The sequence below is a fragment of the Bombus bifarius genome, unplaced genomic scaffold, assembly GCF_011952205.1.
Source record: "Bombus bifarius isolate JDL3187 unplaced genomic scaffold, Bbif_JDL3187 scf7180000007966, whole genome shotgun sequence".
NCBI classification, from domain to species: Eukaryota; Metazoa; Arthropoda; class Insecta; order Hymenoptera; family Apidae; genus Bombus; species Bombus bifarius.
This window is the reverse complement of record NW_022884352.1, coordinates 2,983,360-3,005,179: the sequence shown is the minus strand read 5'-3', so window position 1 is coordinate 3,005,179 and position 21,820 is coordinate 2,983,360. Positions and strand designations below refer to the sequence as shown.

Here is a 21,820-nt window from a genome sequence, read left to right as displayed (position 1 = left end):
CTCGAATCGCCGGCGTATTGCATCGCGAAACCTACGTTATCTCGAATCGACACAACGTACATTAATCGACTGACTTTCCTTCAAAAATCTCGCCATCGTTCCGAGCTACGTCGATTCCGTTCGTGAATCTGGAGCATTCGTCGAAGAACGATACGACGGCCGACTGGTACTACGAACGCGCTCGGCTACACGCTACCGTGCATACAGCGAGAGTCAAAATTGAGCGTGCAACTCGAACAACTTTGTTCCGCTACTGTTACGCGCGCACGTCGAATAAATTGGAAATTATTGGAGAAGGCGCAAGGCGTGTGTAGGAACATGAATTGACAATTAAAAAAAGAACAAAGACGTAGGTAAGCCAAAGTTGTATTATAGAAACTTCGTCGTCGTAAGACGCATACTCGCTTTGGCTGTCGCTGTACTCGACTCGCAAACTCGCGTCTTCATACGACGATAGAGCACGCTCGCTCTATCGTCGAATAATACGAAAATCAGAGAATCAACGAGATCGTATCCGTCGTATTTCTCCTCTAAAATCTTCGTATTTTACCCTTCGTCGCGCGTCGTTGATAGAAATCGGCGGATTTGACGCGTTCGCTGCTACTCGATCTACTCGATTCCTTGGAATCGGTTAAAGCAAGTTTCCAACGACGTAGATCGACTTGGACGATACTAAGAGAGAAAGAAATGCGCCAAGACGATATAATATTGTGCGAAACTTAAACGTAGCTGTAGGTTTCGATCTGTCGCCAGGTTTCCAGGGGAAAATATATGAAATTCGCGTGGCAGTCAACGTGTTAATGGGTTAACGTTTTACTTTACGACCTCGCCATATCCAACGAGTAAATATGTACAGCAGGATGTGCCGCGATGTATACCAGTGCTGGTGGTTTCAGGGGAAAATTCAGAAGACGAAGAAGAAGGAGGAAGAGTACGAGAAAGACGAAGAGAGTGCATAGAAAGAGGAAATGCCAGGATGATCCTGGGTGAGCATTCGGGTTTCGGTCGTTTGGGTGGCTGCCTGCCCGTGTTACCCGATGCCCCCTTCACCTTCACTGCACATATAAGGGCTGCGAGAGCCGCGCACGCACCAGCGAAAAAACTGCATACGCATACGATAACAGGGGTGCGTGCCTGAGGGCTATCCTTATGGGGCTTGGGGAGGCCATACAACACTTTAGTAACCCCGTAATACCTCCCCTTTCAGGCAGGTAGCTAGCCTCTGAGTATAAAGTAGCCAGCTATCGCACCTTCTCCCTCTTTCTTTCCTTTTTTCTCTTTCTCTGCCTCTTTGCCCCCTGCCATCCCGCCCGGTTCGTGTACGTATATCGAGATTAAAGGGCTGTTGAAGAACTTGCGTCGAAAGGGAACGTCAGTAGCTTGCACCGATATATGACAATTTGTCGAGTATGCTGGCAAAGTTGGAGAATACTCCTATTGTCTGTTCGCAACGACGCTCCGAGTCTCACGCTCTATCTCGATCGAGCAAAGTGTCGATCCGCTTCCTCTTCTACCGGCAGGATCCTACCGGTTCCACGGACGTCTGTCCGCCTGAGTTCCGACTCGATCGAGTCCTTGCGATTCCGATTGTCTACTGACTCCGCCAATAAGAATGAGTTTGTTTGTCCGAACGCGAGCTCCGATTGTCTAAACGAAAGGCGATAGGTAAATTCTATCAGGTAACCGAAAAGACACTTTAAACGAAGTAAATTACAATTTCCAAGTGACAGAGAGCCTTCGAGTCCAAAGTAAGCGACCACTTTGGCGTTAGGGAAGCGCACAGCGCTAGAAATATACGCCGCATCTTACTGCGAACGCGTAGTTTTCGCTCTAACGTGGATGCGGTTTGACCTGCCGCGAGCAAATAGCAAGCGATATGAAACCGTCTCGATGAAATCGCAAAGATCCGTACGGAATATTCGCTGAACCAGTGCAAGCAAACGTGTCTCGAGAAGCTCGAGAAGCTGGCCTAAGTTACTCTCGCTAGCCTCTACTTACGTTGGCGAATCTGGCGTAGTGAAACGCTGTACTAGGAATATTTCGTCTCCCCGCGTGTTCTGGTCGCGTGTCTCGCGTGTCTCCAATTCCTCGCATAATTCCTATTTCAAACTGAACGTATGTGCAAAAGAGATGACAAAGAGTCTCCGACTGCTCGGCATTCACGCTATATCTGGACGAAGCTGAGAGAAAGAGAGGGAAGTTGCATCCCTCTCGGCGGTCCGGAACCCTCCTTCCGCTGCGCCCGTTCCTTTAACGTTTCGACCCTTCGCAGAATGTCTCCAGGTTGATATACCCTTGCCAGAGAACACCGTAGAGTACACCGAGCTGTTCATCCGAGACCTAACCCTCGAATAACAGACGAGCCCCAGGCCTCTCCTACCAGGATCTCTCGAGTGCTATACGGTGAACGTCATACGTATACCATTTTCTTCGACAGTTTCTCCAAACTGTTCAAACTTTCAAACACGTACAGCAACCTAATCTCGCTTGCCGCTACCTTAGGCTAGCTTCACACGGAGATACGTACGTACGAGCTGTTCAGAAGCCACATCGACCGGCCCCGTAAATTGAAAAGTACAGAAAAGCGGGCACGTTGCAAGTAGAATTTCGCTTTACGTTTAAAATTACCATTAGCCGAGTCTCTCGGACGCCAAACGGACCATCGATTGAATCTTCTTTTACACGTTTCTTAATTTCGTTGCACGAGTACACGATCGACGTCCCATTCTCAAGAAACGAGCGAGACGCGGAGCAATTTATTCATCGTATTTATTACAATTCCACGTATGGAGAAATTCTTCGAAAATTATTTCATCCTACCGTTCGATCAGTTGCCACAGCCTCAGAACACAGACTTTGAGAACTTGGTTTTCGTAACAACGGTAACAACGATACACGCGTTGGTAAGGTACGCGATCGACGTTCCATTCTCAAGAAACGAGCGAGACGCGGAGCAATTTATTCATCGTATTTATTACAATTTCACGTATGAAGAAATTCTTCGAAAATTATTTCATCCTACCGTTCTATCAGTTGCCAAAGCCTCAGAATACAAACATTGGGAACTTGGTTTTCGTAACAACGGTAACAACGATACACGCGTTGGTAAGGTACACGATCGACGTTCCATTCCCAAGAAACGAGCAAGACGCGTAACAGTTTGTTTCACACTGTACGTACGTATCACGTAATATCTCGTTTAAACGATCTTTGTTCTGCAAACTGATCTTTCGCTAACGGCAGTCGTATTTATGATAATTCCACGTATGGATAAATTCTCCGAAAATTATTTCATCCTACCGTTCGATCAGTTGCCATAGCCTTAGAATGCAGCCGGAGAACTTGATTTTCGTCATTGGTAACAACGATACACGCGTAGGTAAGTTTGTTCGGCGTTCTTCTGCGAAACAACCTTAGGATCGCGTGATGGACGGAACGAACACGCTAAAACTTTGCTCTTCGTTTCCTCTTACGAGTCGAATATCAAAGCAAAAGAGAAAAGAGGCGAAGGGAAGAGAACGGCCAGTGAAAACGATAAAGAATTAAGCGTGGTAGAAACAATTACGTACACGCTAGATTATACTCCTATTCTTCGATTCTCCGAGCCATCGTTCACCTCTGACCACTCACTCGTAAAATGCAAATCCAAGTAATGGTTATGCTCGGTCGTTCTAATTCGCTTCGTTAAACGAATCGTAAAACGTTCGCTGGACAACCACCCCTGGCACTCGGTGATAATGACAATTACGCGAAAGGCCGCGCTTCCAGTGAAATCGAACGAGAAAAACACGGAAAAGCACGGTTCCGTTGATCTTCTGATTTTAGATATCGCTTTATCGTTAAACGAGACAATTGTAACGCGACGCGTGAAAACCACCAACGTTTGCAAGTTTCGCTAACACCGTTACGAGGCACTGTCGTCCTAATTACATCGCTCAAATTTCACGCCAATTTGAAAATGTACACGAAGGAGAAATTGGTGCGCTATTTTTCGATAGCCATTTTAAAGATATGAGAAACGCGAAAGACGGTGACCCGGTCCCACCGAATATCGAGGCTCGTCGATCCAACGAACGATCGGCTGTTTGAATATTTGTCTCGTCTCTGCGAAATGTATATATTTGCAGGAAATATCTTGCAAGTAGATTACAAGGTACGTTCGCCGATTTGTCCGAAATCTTATCGATGTAATCGCGACGATCGCTCGTTTCTAAAAAGTTTCGACCAGCGTGCGAATACTTTCGCGAACCGGTGTAATTGAAATCCAGATGGAAGACGCAAGTTTCGTAAAAGTAGCCGATAAGATGAGCAAGTTTCGCGCGAGATAAACGTGCAAGCGATATTTTAACGCGTTCGATACTCCGGCATAACGAACGCGTGAATTTTCGTGTTTCGTTTTCAGCGAACGGGGAGCACTAACCCGACCGTCGGCAAGGACGAGTGCTTGAGGCGCCGTCGAAGAAAAACAATAAAACGAGAATTGGCACGTCTGGCGAAACAGTTGACTGTCGTAAAGTCCACTAGTTCACTTGTCCACTCATGCATCCAACATTGTATTCGATGCGAACGAGATCTCCACATGCGTTTCTCACTTTGTCCTCCACGTTCGCGCGGTTACTTGGCCGCATCGAAATACATACATATGTATTTATCAAACTCGGCACGCCCATACGCTGCACGCCGATTACCTCTTCAATTCCAAGAATTTCAAGCAACTCTGTTCGTTGATCGATCACGATCAGTGGGCGACAGATTTTTCGGTATTTACGGGAAATTTGAAGGCGCGCAGATGCTTGCAATACACGTGGAATACGTGTACGATACAGAAATCGATCTAATCGCGTCGTAATATTCTATCGTACGTTGGTTGTAACAATTACGAAGAATAAGATCGTCCGTAATTTCGTTATCAAGACGCGTCTCGTCGAATACGAAAGGACGTCCGGATATATTCGAGCGGTAGCGTACAGACGATTCCTATCGAACGCGATTGCTAGCTGTAACGAGCGATTTCGCTCGTTTCTTCCGCTAATCGACACGTTAGATGTGTAACTTACGATCGTTAGCACTTACATAATCGTACATCCGATGTATGTCTAGTGTGGTATAGGCTACGTGAGAATAAAAAAGGCTTGTTTGAATGAAATTGTTCGACCGAAGAAAAATCACGCGGACAAAAGATACTTCTCGCTCGTTTAACTTTGACCTGAGATAAAAATTAAAAATATTGATATCAACGAATATTTATTTGCTTCGAAAAAAAAGAGGAGGAACAAGAAGGAAAAGAAAAAAAAAAAAGATAGCGGACACAAACAAATTATTCGTCTTGCACATGTATGCGTACGTTGAACCGTGCAATTTTGGAATTATACGCTTTGCTTAGACGAATACGTCTGCTGTTCGTAAAGCACGCGTGACACGCGTGTATTTACGGTTTCGATCGAAGCAGTAATTTTTCCGTTGTCAAAGAATCCGTAAAAGCTTGGTGTATTAAGCGTAAATGAAATAAAAGTAAATACGAAATAATAATCATCTTGTGGCCCGAAAGTTTATCGTGGTTAACCATGAATCTTGCAATTGATTGGAGGAAAAGAAACGAAAGCGTTTAATAAAGCGTAAATCGTCGTTATAAACAACGAAAAACAATTAAACTGTCTTACGCTTTCTCCAATTTTAAACATTGTTTTCCAAACGGTTTACGAAGAAAAAGGAAAAAAAAGAAAGAAAGAAAGAGAAGAAAACGGAAAGAATGTTTTAAAAGAAGAGTAAATCGATACACCTCTTTCATCGAAAAACCATTTATTTCAGCGAATAAATATTCTATGAATACTCTCTACCTAGGAAGTACACATTATATATATATGTATATATATATAAGTATGCAGTATTCGCCGCCCTTGTTTGGATACTGAGAGTACACAATTCCATTAATTTTTAATGCTAGGTACACATTGACAAACAAACGAAAAATGAAAATCAGGCGAAAAAAGGAACGGGGTTCGCAGACAACGAGCGTAAAGGGATAGGAGCGTGGAGCGAGGAAGCAGGGGAAACAAAGGGAAAGAGACTGGAGGACGAGAGAAAAGAAAGAAGGGGGGGAAAAAAACAAAGAAGGATGGTGGCGACAAGCTATTTCGGAGAATAAGTGAAAGAAAGTTGCAAGTTGTCAAAGTTCTCAGCGAAAGGTGTTACACGCTTGGGATAATGGGTCCTTTAATTAATAAGAGAGGAACTATAGAGATCCTTTTTCTATTTTTTCACACATACTTGCGCAGAATTTCAAACGTTAATAGACCGTGACGATATCATACAGTTAAGAAAGTAAAACGAGTAATTTCGAGAAGGCCGTAACATTTGTAAAAAGAGAAAACATTCCTAAAACTACTTGATTGCGCTCGAGAAGGAAGAAAAAGAAAACGATAGAACGTGCCGTTTCTATCTTCGTTTTTATCTTTGTCGTAGATCACGAAGATTACGGAAAGTTCTAAGAATCTGAGGATAACGTACTTAGAAACGAGCTTAAAACGTCTTACGTATACTGGGACGTTCGCTCGGTCGGCGTACTTGGCAGCCAAGCAACTAGAATATCGCAACGATACTACCATAATTTATCAAATGATGAAAAAACGTAGCCGCTGCGAACGGCTGTTCGAATCTCATCTTCCTAAAAACCTGCGTCACTTTCATCGAAGTCGAAGGCTGCAAGTTAGCCACGATATACACATATACAAATATACCTACGTAAATTATAATTGTCATTGACGCGATTTATCGACAGTCTAGGTATAGCGCGAACGAACGTTCTCTGTCGCGTTAACCCTCAAAGGCTATTGCGGATGAAATTTCTCGTGACTTTTGTTTTGATGTTATCGCAATGATACGACCGCCGTGTTACAGTGGCAAACGATAAGTTTATTTATTTCTCATCTTACGTTCGATGTAATAACAATAATACAAATTCACCCATACGATTAACGCGATATTCTTGAGAACGATAGCTTCTAAGAGTTAAGTCCGACAGTGGCTCGCGATCGAATAAAAACGGTACTTGTTGATTCCGAATATGATCAGTCAGGTGTTACAGTTCGTACTTATACATATACCAAAAACGGACCGTATAATCACTTTAGAAAAAGAACATGCATTCGTATAAGCCTACGCACGTAAGCAATGTTTTCGTCGTAGATTGCCGGGGTGAAGGGGGAACAGGGACATGGCGATGGTGGGGATGAGAAATTGAAGGAAACTCGAAGAAAAGCGACAAAGTACGACCTAGGTACGACATATTTACACCACGACTCCTACACACTTTCCTATGCACGCATTCACATGGCTCACCAAAACAGAGAAACCGGACAAAAATAAAGGAAGTAAGAGGAGAAGAGAGCGAGAAAATTTTGCGTGTATGTACGTATATTTGAAAAGAAGATGTCTGTGTGTATGTGCGCGCGCCAGCTCGTACGCGTGTGTGTATTTCTCTGAAAAAAAAAGAAAAAAAGAGAGAGAGAGAAACGGAATAGAGAAGGAAGAAGATAGATACATAGGAAAAAAAAAAGAAAGATTCACTGTACACAGAGATCTGTCAGCCAACACGTTTTCACCGATCAACGACGACTACCGGAAACGAATCGTTTCATCTTCGCATCTTTGCTTTTCTTTCTTTTCTTTCTTTTTTTCTCTTTTTTTTTTTAGGAAGGCAACGATGCGCAAGGAAACATTGCGATAAGATGATTGTTTTCGTTTTACATTGACTCGTAAAAGTTCCTAGCTCGATAAAGACGGACCATTAAAAACCAGTTACCGAGGAGAGATTAAAAATGCGATAAGCTCCCGTATAAAAAATAATTCTTTCGCGGTCGTTCTCTTAGATCAGGTGTAAACGCATCGACACCTTAATAATAATACCGTGACTCTAGGAACTATACGCCTTGTCATGAATCATAAACGACTATCAAGGTGCCCGTTATTACTAGTTTAAAAAAGACGGACATTGGTCGATCTCTTCCGATCGCTGTCCTGCTTGCATTCGTTAAGTTTATACGAGCAATCTCGTTTCTCGTGTTCCATAAGGAGGGATCTGCGGTACTTAAACCACCCCGAACAAGGCACTTTCAGTCTATCGAATGAGAATTCGTCGAAGACGGAACGACGACGACGACTACGATGACAACGGTCACCGACTATCGATGGAAATCGAAGGAATTTTCAATGGGAAACGAACGAGGAACGGACAAAAGGAGTAACGTAGCGAAGCTTAAAAATAGGAAGACGAAAGGAAAGGAAAAGAAGAGAAGAAAAGAGGAGAAATGGAAATGGTGGGAAGAAACAGAATAATTATCGATAATCTTTAATAGTAATAGACTCTAAAAGAATTAAACGAGCCTTCGCATATTCCTCGCCGTCGTTGCTCTTCTCGAGCTATAATTCTCGAGCTATGAGCATCCACATTTCTCGACGACCATGCCTGGTAATCGCGAGAACACGATTTGATACTCGTTATCGAAGTACAGCATCGTGATCTCGGAGAGTTTCCTCGGGGCGCAACATGGACCAGAGTTGTTAGGCGGTTCCGCCAGGCTGACGATGTGGGTGTTCGGATATGCTGGCAGGAAGGCCATCGGACAGTCGCCCGAGCAGTAATTGGCATCGTACCTAAGGCACAAAATCAAAATCGTAATCGCATCGATAAAAGAAGCACGGCGATAACCACATCGGTCGTGATCGCGCGATAATTCCACGACGACGTATCGACATAGACACGCGTTCCGTACGCAACCGGAGACCGAAGAAATTTCCCATTTTTCAAACTATAGTCGCAAAAGTATGAATTTCCGTGGATGTACGCGGATGTAACGACACGATAGTATATTTTGGCGCAACGTATAGGTCGCTACTCCACGAATATCAGGTAAATGATGTCGAATTTCGACTCTGACCGTTCGAAAGCCACCGTTCCGAGAATAAAAAGAGACGGTCGCTTCGCTTTCAATATGTCGCGGCACAGGTACTTACTTCTTGGGAGCGATTATCCAATCCCACCCAAACTTCTCAAAGTCGACGGTGAGCTTGTATCGACAACATCTGGTCTCCTGGCTAGCTTCGTCGCAATTAAGTCCCACGTTTCTCTTGATCCTCGCCCCTCTTCTCGAGTCGAGTTCTTGCGTCTGTACTTCGAGGTACGGCGCGTATTCAGCTCCGGGATTAGTCTCCACCAACTTCGCGTTTCTGCGATGATTAGCTCCGGGACTGGAGATCTTGAGCGCTACTCCCAGATTATCCCGTGGATGTTTGAACCATTCGGCGACCATTCTTCTTAACTCGATCGTTACCCAGTTGCCTCTGCAACCGACCGGCCGAGGGTGTTTCGTGGTCAAAGGTGGACCCAACGATGGTCCACCAGTCTCCGTCGTGCCACGAAGGATCCTTTGCAACGTGATCGTCACTGGACCATCTTCGTGACTTTCCGTGCTTTCCAAATCTCTAGGCTCGTCCAGTTCCGAGGACTCTTGGTTGCTTCCCCATATCCACAGGGATAATTCCGCCCTCGTCACGCGATGCTGGATTACCTTGTCGGAGAATTTGAAATAGAGAACGTCGAAGCTGCCTTTCGAGTGCCGTAGCCTCTGATCTGAAACCGAAAAATAGCAGCAGCACGGTTAAACTAACAAGAAACGTACGATCGAAAGAATACAAAGTATGTGCCGTGAGCACAAAGTTGTACAGAGAGCCGCAGAAGAGGAAAAGAAAGAGAACGAAGAAAAAATAGAACGGAAGAAAGTAACGAAGAAAAATCTGGCAAGATCCGACGAAGAATCAATGGTCGATATAATCCGCGTGCTACGATGGTCGTGCACGACGGTTACTGCTACGTTGCTAGTTCCTAGGCTCCGCGATTGGCGATAAATCGAGAACAACCGGCGATGTAGCCGCACGGTTTCTTGCCATTCGACAAGTACGAAGACTTTGGTTTGCTCGCGTGCTTGTGTCCGATATTTACGTCGATGGCAACGACTAGCGTTCGAGCTAGCGTTTCAGGCGACCTGCATCACGGCGATCGACGTTCGGCGCAAGTCGATCGTCGAAGAACAGAAGCAAGGGAGAACGAAAAAAGGCGAAGCGAGCTTATACAGACGCGTAGCGAGGCGCGTTAGTCTCGATTCTATTCAGGCCATCGTTCGATGCGCGTGTACCTGTATGTGTCTCGGTGAGAGACCGCTTCCATCAAGGGTAAAGCTACCTCAAATCGTACCGTTACGCGACCACGTTTTTCCTCGTTCGATCAATCGACGATTTCTTCCTTTCCGTATCGATACCGTCGCGAGTTTGTCCCGCCATCTAAACAAACTCGTCCCGGTATTCGAGCGAATCCCAGCACGTTTCTCTATGTTCAATGATACCGCCTTTCTCAGCCACCGACCATCTCTCACCACGTGTTACCGCTCTTTTCTTCTTTTCTTCGCTAAGAGGTTTTCTCGCGACGATCGCTTCTAGAATTGGATTCGCTTGTGCACAACGTGTCCGAAGTAACGTCAACCTGCGTTCAACGTGCGCTGACAGAACCCAACGCGAAGATAGAATCGCCGTTATACATACGTGTACGCGATACACTTACGACACGAGCGAATCGAGCAAGATTCTGCAGCGGCAAACAAGAATACCAGATTTTAGCTTTTTCAACAACTTTTCTCTTTTTCTTCTTCTTCTTCTTCTTATTTTATAGTACGTTGCACTTCGTTCCGACGTTTCGTGAACATCGCGTTTCGCTTCTTCAGGGCAGACCTGAGACTATTTCTGCTCCTGTCTTCCGAAGAGTCTGCCCTGAAGAAGCAAAGTGGAATGTTCACGAAACGTCGGAACAAAGCGCAACGTGCTAGCAAAAACACGATCGAAACGCCAAGAACCGCAAATATATCGAGAACGACAGAATCGTCCTCGGACGGTTCGTCCTATGAGAAAATCGAGTCGCGGGTTTCTCAAATACGTTGACGAATTTGATTAATTCTGAACTAGACGGACGTAGAGGATCGAAGAGTCGGCTGGCGATGGTTCGCCCGAATTCGATATCGTTATCGTTGTCACTGTCATATTCCGCATTGTATGCGTTTGATTTTCGGCGGCATTGGGAGATAATTATTTATCAGAATGCCCCCTTCCTTTCGCTGCTTGCGAATTCGTGCTTTCTCTTTCCCACGCCAGACGCATCGTCATGGAAACGAGCAATTAGCAGTCGGAGCATTCCGCGTACCGAATCCCTCTTTAAATCGATTTATACGCCAGTTAATTGCGGGCTGACTGACGGTACCGTCGTTCTTCCCTCGCGTTCATCTCCTCCTCCGCCTTTTGGTCTCTGCCACTCTACCCACCTGTCACAGGCAAACGTCGTTCCCAAACAGAATTACCAAAAATCCTAGGAAACGTAGAAACGTTCGTACGTTTGAAATCGTAACACCGAGCGTAGGACGTTTCGTATAACAGCCAGGTTATTTGAAAATCTTTCATAGGATACGCATAACGTGGCGATTCGTAAAAGGTATGTGCAAGGTATTGCGAGCCACCGTATGTGACAAGCGTAGCAACAATGGCTCGATGTAGGTTTCAACGCTCGAGCCGTTTTCGTTCGAAAGATTTTAACTTGCTCGTCAGCTACTTTTTTTTCTTTTCCGTTAATTTAGGAGTTGCCCTTCTTTGTGTTTGCAGGTCAGACGCAGGAATGAGTCATGCTCCCGCCGAAAGGCGTGGATGGAAAGAGCGGCGAGACAGAAAGATGGCAATTTTATTTTCGTCCAGACGCGGCTACCGCCCGTCTGGCACGAAGTCTTCTAAAAGCACGTCTAACGTGGTAAGGGTGGGAAACCACCGAGTTCGAATTCGAAAAAGGGCAAACCGAACGTCGTCGCGTTGATCGTGTAGCGCGTGGCGTTCGAAAATCCACCGAGTACGTCGTTTAACGAAGTTTAATGGGCGTCGTTCGACGAATCGATAGGACGATCCTGTCCACGGCCGATACGAACGCGGTTCCTTTCGAAAATCTCTGTCGCGCGATCGGAAAGGAATTGGCCAATTAGAAACACGTGTCGACGGAACGCGGTACGTGGATTTTATATTTGGTGGCGAGAGCAGGCAGACACAAATAAATGCGTAGAGTGAGCGCGACAGAGGAAGAAAGAGGCTGGATGCGGCGGAAAAGAAAAGAGAAAAAACCGGTCGTAGCGTAGAACAGAGAAACAATAAAGCTAAAACATTAAGTACACACCGTGCTTCGGCGCTTGAGATAAATATAGTTTTAGCGAACAGAGGTCAGTCGCATTGCAAGACCGCACTATAGAATCGTTTTCTAGTTAAGGTTCTTACGCTGTTCGGTATCGTGTTTTCGATTCATGCACGACGCGTTCCTACATATTCGCGATATTCGAGAGAAAGCTATGCAGAAAACGTTAACGTTTCTTACGTTACACGCGTAACGCACCGTCCAACGGTACACCTTGGCGATTGCGTGTGACGTACGAGACGAAAGTCGAGCGATAACGCGTCGAGTGGAGGTTTCGTCGAAATGTACGTCAAAGACGAGCGGACGTACTCAAAATGTCGAAATATAGCGAGCAAAGTGTTGGAAATAAAGAGACAACACGGTTGCCAAAACCGTGATCGTCGAATCAACGAAAGGGAAAATGAAAAGGAGAACGAAGTGAGACGAAGTTCGTACGAGTGGAAATGATGGAAAACAACAACGGTGATACCACGGTGTCGTGGCCCTGCCTATAAATAAATGAAGAAATAATTGATACGAGAGACGGTTTCGCGTCCCCTCGTCCCGCGTTCTCATCCTCGGTGCACTTTTCGCCGCTATCGTCCAGTTCTTTCACTCTTCGTCGTAGCAGCTGTCGCTTTAAGGGCGGCGACGTTTAAAAATATCACGCGACAAATCGTCTACCAACGGCACACGACACGATAAGATTAAACATGCGTCAACCAAATGCTCAAAATTTACAGGCGAAATCGCTCCAATTCGATCTGACCCGACCCAATGCTCGTACAGTACGCCACTGTTTATAAGTAACCGTATACTTTGATCGACTCGTATCGGATCGTTTCACGAATTTCTAGCGAAGCTTGAGAAACGTTTAACCAGAATCAGACTTTCAACTTGTTTCTTGAAAAATTGTTCCTTTTCGCTAACGAATTCGTTCGGGTAGCTTTTACGAGTTTCTATACCGTTTATACAAGTATTTCGTTTCAACGTCGGTTGCACCGTTGCCTCGTACGATGCATATTTCGTTGTGTTTTCATGTTTCGTCGCAATCGCGAGCAATTGCAAAGAATCGAAGATTACGGAAGATTTTACGTCGCATTTTGCGTCCTTCACAGAGGAGCAACATCGTGAATACGAAAGGATTCGACAACGAACCAAGAGACTCGATCGAATTCGTTCGTTCGAGCGCTTGCAACTTCGCGAACAGGGTAAAACTTGACGCGAGTCCAGAGATGTATCTACACACCTACGCGCGACAGGTCGTCGAACCCCAAAATTAACGTGGTAACGCATCCATTTCAATTGGTTTCGTTCCATTTCGTTCCATTTCGTTCCATTTCGTTCCATTTCGTTGCCGTGGCTTTTTCCCTAGCAGTTGTTTCATCCCCTCGATTCGTCACCCATCAAAATTCGTAGAAAGCGACAGTAGCAGGGGATATTACGCGATTCCGAGAACGTTCGTTCACGCGACTCAAATTAAAATTACTTGTCGTGCGATCTACCAAAACACGTACACGTCAGAATCTGAAATTAATCGCGAATCGGACGCACGATCGAACGATAAGTCTCGTTTATCGCGTACAGAGAAATACCTCTGAAAGGCGGTGTATCTAGAAGCAGTTATCGTGTTTCCGGTACTCGTTCGAAGAAGGAGTGCTTTCCGCGTGGAAAGTTCGAGTCGTCAAAAGGGAACGGAGATCCGGAGGGGTTCTCGTTCGCCGCGAAACCGGACGTAAAAACTGCCGCCCTCGAGTAATTTGCATCGCGTGACGAAACCGCCCTGCAATTGCAACTGCACTTCGACACTATAACACGGCGTAACTCGATAAAATTCACATTTGGGTCACGCGTTCCACCCTCTTTCTCCCTTTCTTCCCCCCAATTCACCCTTCGTTATTCTTTCTTTCACCCTTATTCCCATTCTTTTGCTTTCTCTCTCTCTCTCTCTCTCTCTCTCTCTCTCTCTCTCTCTCGCGAGAAAGGGCCTTCAGCTACGAACCTGCTTCACCGTGTATCGCGTGCATTCGAGACCCAACGTGTCCCTTTTAAAACACGTTAGAAGAGCGAAGAAGAAGGGGAGAAAGATAGGAAGGCAAGCAAATAAAAGCATATAGAAAAAGGCGCTTCTTCTCGCAACCGACCGTGTTTCGATCAACGAATATGCAAAAGCAAACGGGTACACGCGGATAGTTATCAGCGATAACGCGAATCGTTCCATCGAACGAATTTCCTCTCGCGCACTGGCGCAGATGGGAAAACGCCGGAATTATCCACCGGATCGTACGGTTAACTTTCTCCTCGCGAGTCGTAAATAAAAATATGTGGACGAATTTTGTCGGGAAGCTTCCGCGTCGCGCTCCTACGTAAACGGTTTCTCCAAGCGTTTGTACGTTTCCGCGAGCCATCGAGAAAAGCTAAAGCGAAAAAGCTGACAGTGCGTGGAACGTTTGAAAATATCATAGCTCCGTTGCAAGATGAAATGAGAATTTGCGTAAGGTAGCGCGGTAGGTAACCCGATACGATCGCAGTTGATCTAATATTACGATATTGTAGGTACGGTCGACGATAATACCCATCGAATTGTTATGTAACTGTAATAGTTCTTAAATGCATTCGCGTTGCAACATAGCACCGATATTCGTGCTGTTAATATCTTCGCGAGAGCGAGGAACACGACAAACTGGTTTTCTAGATCGATACTATAGCTGACGACCGATCAATCAACCACTGCGAACGGATCTATCGATAGAACGATCAAATTAAATCATCTGCGAAACGTTCGACGATCGCGTGTTCGTCGACTCTTTCGTAAACTTTCGTTTCGGCTATCGTATTTTACGAGATTCTCCACTTTATATCGTCTTTCTCGCTATCCATACGACGATAAATCAAAGAAGAAAAGAGACAAACGAAGAAAACCGATCGAATCGTATCGATACCGGCCGAACAATCGCTTTCGCGTATACTTTGTGGCCGCGTTTCGAGACGTTTCAGTCATCAAACGAAAGAGACCGTAACGAATTGAGAATCACTGATGGAATGGCGCCTGTCTGCGAGTATGCTGACCGCAGTGTTACTATCTACACTGTCATTATCCAACGGTTTAATATATCCATTTCAGATTTATTAATTTCACCAGGACTAACGCGCCTAACAGCGTATCGAAAATACGATGAAACTCGACGAAGGAGAGATCGATCGATCGTTCGTTGTATTACGTTCGTGCATCAGAAATAAAGTAGAAAAAGTGATGGAGAGAAAAGGAGAAAGAGCGACTGACTTACTGGCAATTTTAAACGATCAACAGTCCTTTCTTCGATCGAAATTAAATCAAAACCGAGACCGTAAAACGTTCGAGTATCGCGGACAAGATCAAGATCCTTGCTACTAGTCGAACGATATTCATAGAATCTTTATCGTAGATTATTCGCGGCGTACGAAAATAATATCGTTAGCCAAAGTTCAAAAGCGCATGGTTATATTAAGAACCGATGGTTATTAAAGTTGAAAAATAGATAAAAATGTGCGCGTCATTGATACATCGAAGATATAGAAAGACCATTTGTCTTACGACTTGTACCAAACATCGCAGAGTTTTACACTGAAATATTTCGTTTTAGTCACGCGGTGACATTGAAGTTAAAAAATCAACAAAAACGCTCTTATCGTGCTCTTTTTCCTGTCTTCGAATGTATAAACATCCGCGGTCTAACGAGTATACCGCGAAGCCGATATCGTCGGGTTATTAACGAACGTACGTAATAGCAGAGGGAGCAGTGTTGCGGCGATGGATGTTCCAAGTCACAGCCGAAAATACGAAAGTTCTAACAACGGCTTGTCACCTCCAGAGACAGCCTTAACGCAACAATAAGCGATGGGCCTGACCTAGGCTGTGCAGCGACCGTGACCTTCGTAGCGGATCGAGGCCGGTTCGTCGTTCGTGTGTACTTGGAATTCGCGCTGTGAACGTTTCGTGCATCGTATCGATCGCTGGACCATCTTGTCCCGTTCTACGCTAAACGTTCTCCAATTTTGTATTATACCGGGTCCGATCGATGGGATATCGATCCCATATCGAGAATATTCGAATAACCGGCGGACACCTTTTAGCGGACGCGCGATGCGCGTCGGGCGAAATATTTTGAAATTTCATTAGCTGTGTAACCGAGATCGGACACTGTCACGATTACATCGATAAAATTTGTAACTCGTAGCGGGTATAACGAAACGAAACGTAAGCTTTCGGGAATGACGCACGAATATCGGTAACCAATACACCAAAACTGTGGAAATGTGACGATAATCGCAAGTTTGGTAGCTTCGTCAGCAAACGTGATAGCGAAGCTTAACGGATTCCTGCCAAGAATAGAATGCTTTCGAATGCAAATGCGAACACAACAACGTTGTAGATTTAGCTACGAATTTCCGCTTGCGATTTATCTTACACGACCTCTTAGTTAAGTTTACGTGTCCGTTATTTGACGCAAATGATACACGCGTTACCATATGACGCTCTCTCTTATTAAGAGATGCCGTAAATATAAAGTACTGGGGAAAAAGAAAAATTGGATGGGTTATTGGGTCGGATATTGATCCGGTCGAAATTTATATTCTACCTATGGAATATAAATTCCCGTAAAAACTTATCTTCCAAATTATAAAGTATAAGTTGAAATAAATGTATGCTCCATCGTTATCGCAAAATACAAAAAAAAAGCAAAAAATTAGATAGACACTAATCTGCTCGAAGCTCGTATTTTAATTATATAATTTATATTCATATTTTATCGTCATTACGAAATATAGGAAAAAACACAAATTAGATAGATAGTACTCTGGAAATTTGTATCTTAATTATGGTATAAATTCGTATGAATTTATATGTTTCGTAGAATAATTTCTGTTCGTCTAGTTATCCTCGATTCACCGTACGCAACGTAATTATTACCGCGAACAAACACGATCTAGTTTCGTGGTTTACGCGTGAATACAATTCCGATCGACCATCGGTCGCGATAACGCAACGCTTTGACTGCAATTTCATTCGAATCGTTTGAAACGTTTACGGATGGGATCAAAAGTAAAGAATCGTGCGCGATGGAGCGAGGCGATCGAGCGAGGCGATCAGGCGAGGCGATCGACCGACCGACCATCGAGTGACAAAGATCGATCGATCAGTCGAGGTCGGCGAACAAAAAATCGACGCTCGTTTCAGCAAAGGAGATCGGGATGGGTAGGTAGTGGGTCGAGAAAGAAGGCAAAGACGCGGAAAAAGAGCGAAAAGAATTTGAGAAAAGAGAGGGCCGTTTGTCGAGCAAGAGAAAAAGAACGGCGAAGAAAACGAAGGAGAAGGGACGAAGCGAAAACGAAGAATGAACGCGTAGGAAAGATCACGAGTCGCGACGATCGTACGAGGAGAGAAAAAAACAAAGATGTAGGTGAATAGGAGAAGAATGCCGACATGGACGAAAAGTCACATCGAAAAAGAAAAGAAAAAATGAAGAAAAAAGAGCGAAAAACAATAAGGGATATTCTACGTGGGTGCGGATGCGCATGCCCGTGTGCGTCTACGAAAGGGGAAAAGAAAGAGAGGAGACAGAGAGAGAGAGAGAGAGAGAGAGAGAGAAAAGAGGGAGAAGGTTGAGAGGGAAGAAAGGGGCCGGGGCAATGTTAGAGGCACGCACGAATATGGAAAAAGTTGAGAGAATGGGTACGAAGAGCCGAGGAGGATGGAACGAGGGGAGAATGAAAAAAAATTCGCACAAACGAATAGCGGAGATCGCGCGACCACCTCCGGCGCGATCGACGAATTTCGCTCGGTTCGCGAACAGAGCGATATAGGTGGCCTAAGGCGATAACCCTCTACGAATATGATACTGGTTCGACATCGCATCGGCATCGGCATCGACATCGGCATCGGCATCGACATCGACATCGACATCGGCACCATCCCGGCACGATACCATCTCTCTTGTCCCATCTATCCACGTTTCTCGTCGCTAGCTTCTTTTCTAGTTTTTGCGCGCTCCTGGAGAACAGAACCATCTTTACGAGCCGAGTCACACACGCCTCGAAACACATTTACCACGTGTTTCGGATACTTGTCTTCCACGATATAAAAGATCTATCAATCACTCGTTGTGTATTCTTATTGACATCGTTTCAGCGGCTAATCTTTCCGATAACGTAGTGACTTTCGAAACGGAGACGTTTTTAGTCGCAACCGAGCCGAGGAATCGAAGAATAGATTCGAATCGGCAAGATCAGCGAGAATCATAGTGATGCAACTCTGTAAGTCGGTCCTCTGCTATATTTCGCAACATTCTATTATTTAGTGGACGAAACAAATCTCTATTTTTAGCACCACTATTTTTATTTACGTCCGTAAAAGTGTAAAATTTTGCACGAACATCTCTGGTTACACGAAACTAAGGGAATCGTCAAACGCGACTAAACTTACACTCTCAAGATCTTCACGCACGATATTATAATCTGCCATAGCGCTATTTATCCATAACCGTTCGCCATACGCCTTTCACCAACCGTGTTATTACCATGTTTAAGTGTAAATTCAAACGGAGCAAACTAACAGTTACGTGGCAAGGTGGTAAGGGTCGCGGACGCGTTTGAAAAAAACCACCTATGTATTCCGATCGATACTCGAAAAATATGTACGTTATGTCACGGTAGGTCGAAGGATGCGGTTAACAAGCGTGTCTTGCTTATTTTGACTATTATTCGGACGAGAGTTTGATCGTGTAATAGCAGCCGATCTCGCCGACGTAGTATCGCTAACGGGTCGTTTCTCTCGATCGTCTACCGACAATGGCCCTATAATTACGCGATAATGTAACGATTACTCGCTTCTAAAAAGTTCTCGCAAGCACCTGTAATCACAAGATACGGGACACCCAAGAACGTGCCGGAAGATAGCGTGTCGTATTTCGTGCGAGTCCTGTCAACCGACGATCGTAGATAAATCGGCTATTAAATGTAAAATCGCTCGTAAATGATCGGCTTCGCACGGCTCTCGATCGGACTTTTGCTGTTTCAAGGAGAAAGCCCCTGATTTCTTCCAGATACGAGAAAGAAAAAGAGAGGGGACGCGTGTATCTGTAAGAGATAAAGCAATCCTAAACACAGGTCACCGGTTTAACGTAATTATTATGTAGTATAGGTTGAAAACAGCGGAGATATCTTTGCCTCGAGGATTTAACCCATCTTTTCTATGCACATTTATGCACGTTCTTGCAACTCTGTTGTCGAATATACACGGTGACCGAAATAATTAGGACGAGCAGAAGTTGTCCTCGTCGCTCAAAAAGATCGCGATAGTCGTGTCTCGTTACAGCGCTAACAAAGTTTCAAACTTTTCAATCTCAAAAAATGTTCGTTTCAAGCGTTGAAATACTTTCGCGGGTCACTGCGACCTGTACCTTTTATCCTTTTATTGCTCTAAAAAATTGCAAGAAGAAATTCTACGAAACGGCAGAATGACTAATCGTAGAAGGTGATTAAGCGCGGTATCTAAGCCGTGTTTAAACTTTCCTGCCAGGGACTGTTTGACGCGTAAAGCAATCGTACCTAATTCAGAAACTGCTGGAAGAAGCGACCAACCCTCGAAGCCGAAAGACAAGATCGAATTTCAAATCGATGGCCGGTGCTGCTGGTTTCATCTGACGGCAGAAGCGAAACGAGCGAAGAAACCTGAAATATTTCTTTAGCCGAGCAAGTTATCGACTGAATTTAAAATACGCGACGCGAATCGTGTAATTCGTTAGGCGACTGTGACACTTTATCCCCGACGAAGAAAGCTAATCTCGTTGCCAGTTTTGCTCTTCAACTACCGTTAATGGGTAAAGTCACGGGCAAGTTACACCCATTTATGTTGTAGTTTAATCGAGCGATCGTTTACAGCGAAGTACATTTCAATTTAAACTACAATGTAACAAATTGCGGCGTATAGGATCGCGGAAAAACGAAACAAATGGCTCGTTGAGGCTCGAAAAGGTTAATTCGGTTAACGTCGCCAAGGAAAAATACGGCAGTTGCAACGTACGACGCGCGATCGTTGCAATTGTACGCTGTAAAATAATTTTGTCGAGTAGAATAGCAGTACTTTTCTCGTGTAACAGAATGATCTTTTTTCAACGTCGAATGGAGAATCGGAAAGGATGGAAAGAAGATTTGGAACTTACGAGGTTGTGCCAGGGCGAAGACGCTCTCTGTTTTGGCAGCATATTCGTCGATCTCCTCGTAATGAGGAGTACCGGGCTCGAGAGGTTGAGGTTGATCGGCCTGCATTCCGTACATATCCATCAACTTCGAAATCGGCGGAATTCTTGGCAGAGCTCTGCCCGTCATGTTCGGAGCTTGTTTCAAGCCAAGCTTGTTCAAAATTTGTTCCTTGATAGCTTCGAGGCTGAGGGCTCTGATCTCTTCGTGCATCCTACAAGCGTTACAGGTGTTACCAGCCTTCGCTAGATATTTGATACGAACTCTGTCGATGCCAGGAACGTCGAAGGCACCAAAGAGGACTAGCAAGAGTAGTAACAGCGCCCCCCTGACCATCTTGCTCAAGGTCGTTCTTAGTCGGATCGGTTACGATCGGTTTCCCCCGCAAAGCGAGCGATCAGATATTTGACTTCATCGCTACGCTTTACCGATTTTATCGCCGATCCCTCTCTCTCCGCAAAGGTATCGCGCCCTTTGCACCTGTGTTCCGATTTTTTTATCTCGCGCGGATCAGGAATTCGTACGGTTCGTCTGCTTTTCCCTCTTCCTCTTCCTCTTCCTCTTCCGCTTCCACCTTCTTTTCTTCTTCTTCCTCTTCTTCTTCTTCCTCCTCCTCCACCGCCGCAATCGCCGCTTCCTCCCCCGCCTCCCCCTCCCCCTCCGCCTCCTCCACCCCCACCTCCACCTCCTCCACTTCCTCCTTCTTCTCGTCGTCGTTGTTGTCGTCCTCCTCCCCTTTCTCCTTCTTCTCTGCTTCTTCCTCCTCCTCTTCCTCCTCCTCCTGCTTCTCCTGCTTCTCCTCCTCCTCCTCTTCCTCCTCTTCCTCTTCCTCCACCGCTACCGCCAATACCACCACCACCACCACCACTACCACAACCACCACCTCCGCTGTCGCCTTCTTTCTCCGCTTCCCCTCCCCCTCCTTTTCTTCCTCCTCCTCCTCCTCCTCCTCTTCCTCCTCCCCCTCCTCCTCCCCTTTCTCTTCTTTCTCTTGCTCCAGCTCCTCCTCCTTCTCCGCTATTCGCTTCCGTGAAAAGAACTTCTTCCGTTGTTTATTCGGCGATGCTATCCTTTTGATTTTGTAAAATCCCAGATATACTCTTACCAAAAGCTTCCTTCCGTAAACAACGCGCAGCTCTTTATCGCGTTCATCGATCGATGCATCATCCACAGTGCAGAAGCGAAGGGAATCGATCGCGATCGCGATCGTGATCGTGATCGTGATCGTTAGACACGCTATCCGGTTCCGATTCTTTCTCTCGTCTTTCTTCTCTCTGTACTTGCGAGTGCGAATCGAGTCAAGTTTCACCGGAACCTGATACCACTTTCTTTCGT

General features: G+C 45.2%; 1 protein-coding gene across 1 annotated transcript; it reads right to left on the bottom strand.

The window, feature by feature from the left end:
* Positions 1-5,782: 5,782 nt before the first annotated feature.
* On the bottom strand, positions 5,783-21,123 carry LOC117205090 (growth/differentiation factor 8). Its single transcript, XM_033443172.1, has 3 exons — positions 20,449-21,123; positions 9,013-9,628; positions 5,783-8,652 (listed from the first exon to the last, which is right to left on the bottom strand). The coding sequence occupies exons 1-3, from the start codon at positions 20,819-20,821 to the stop codon at positions 8,433-8,435; spliced, it is 1,209 nt and encodes a 402-aa protein (XP_033299063.1). The 5' UTR covers positions 20,822-21,123; the 3' UTR covers positions 5,783-8,432.
* Between the last annotated feature and the right edge of the window lie 697 nt (positions 21,124-21,820).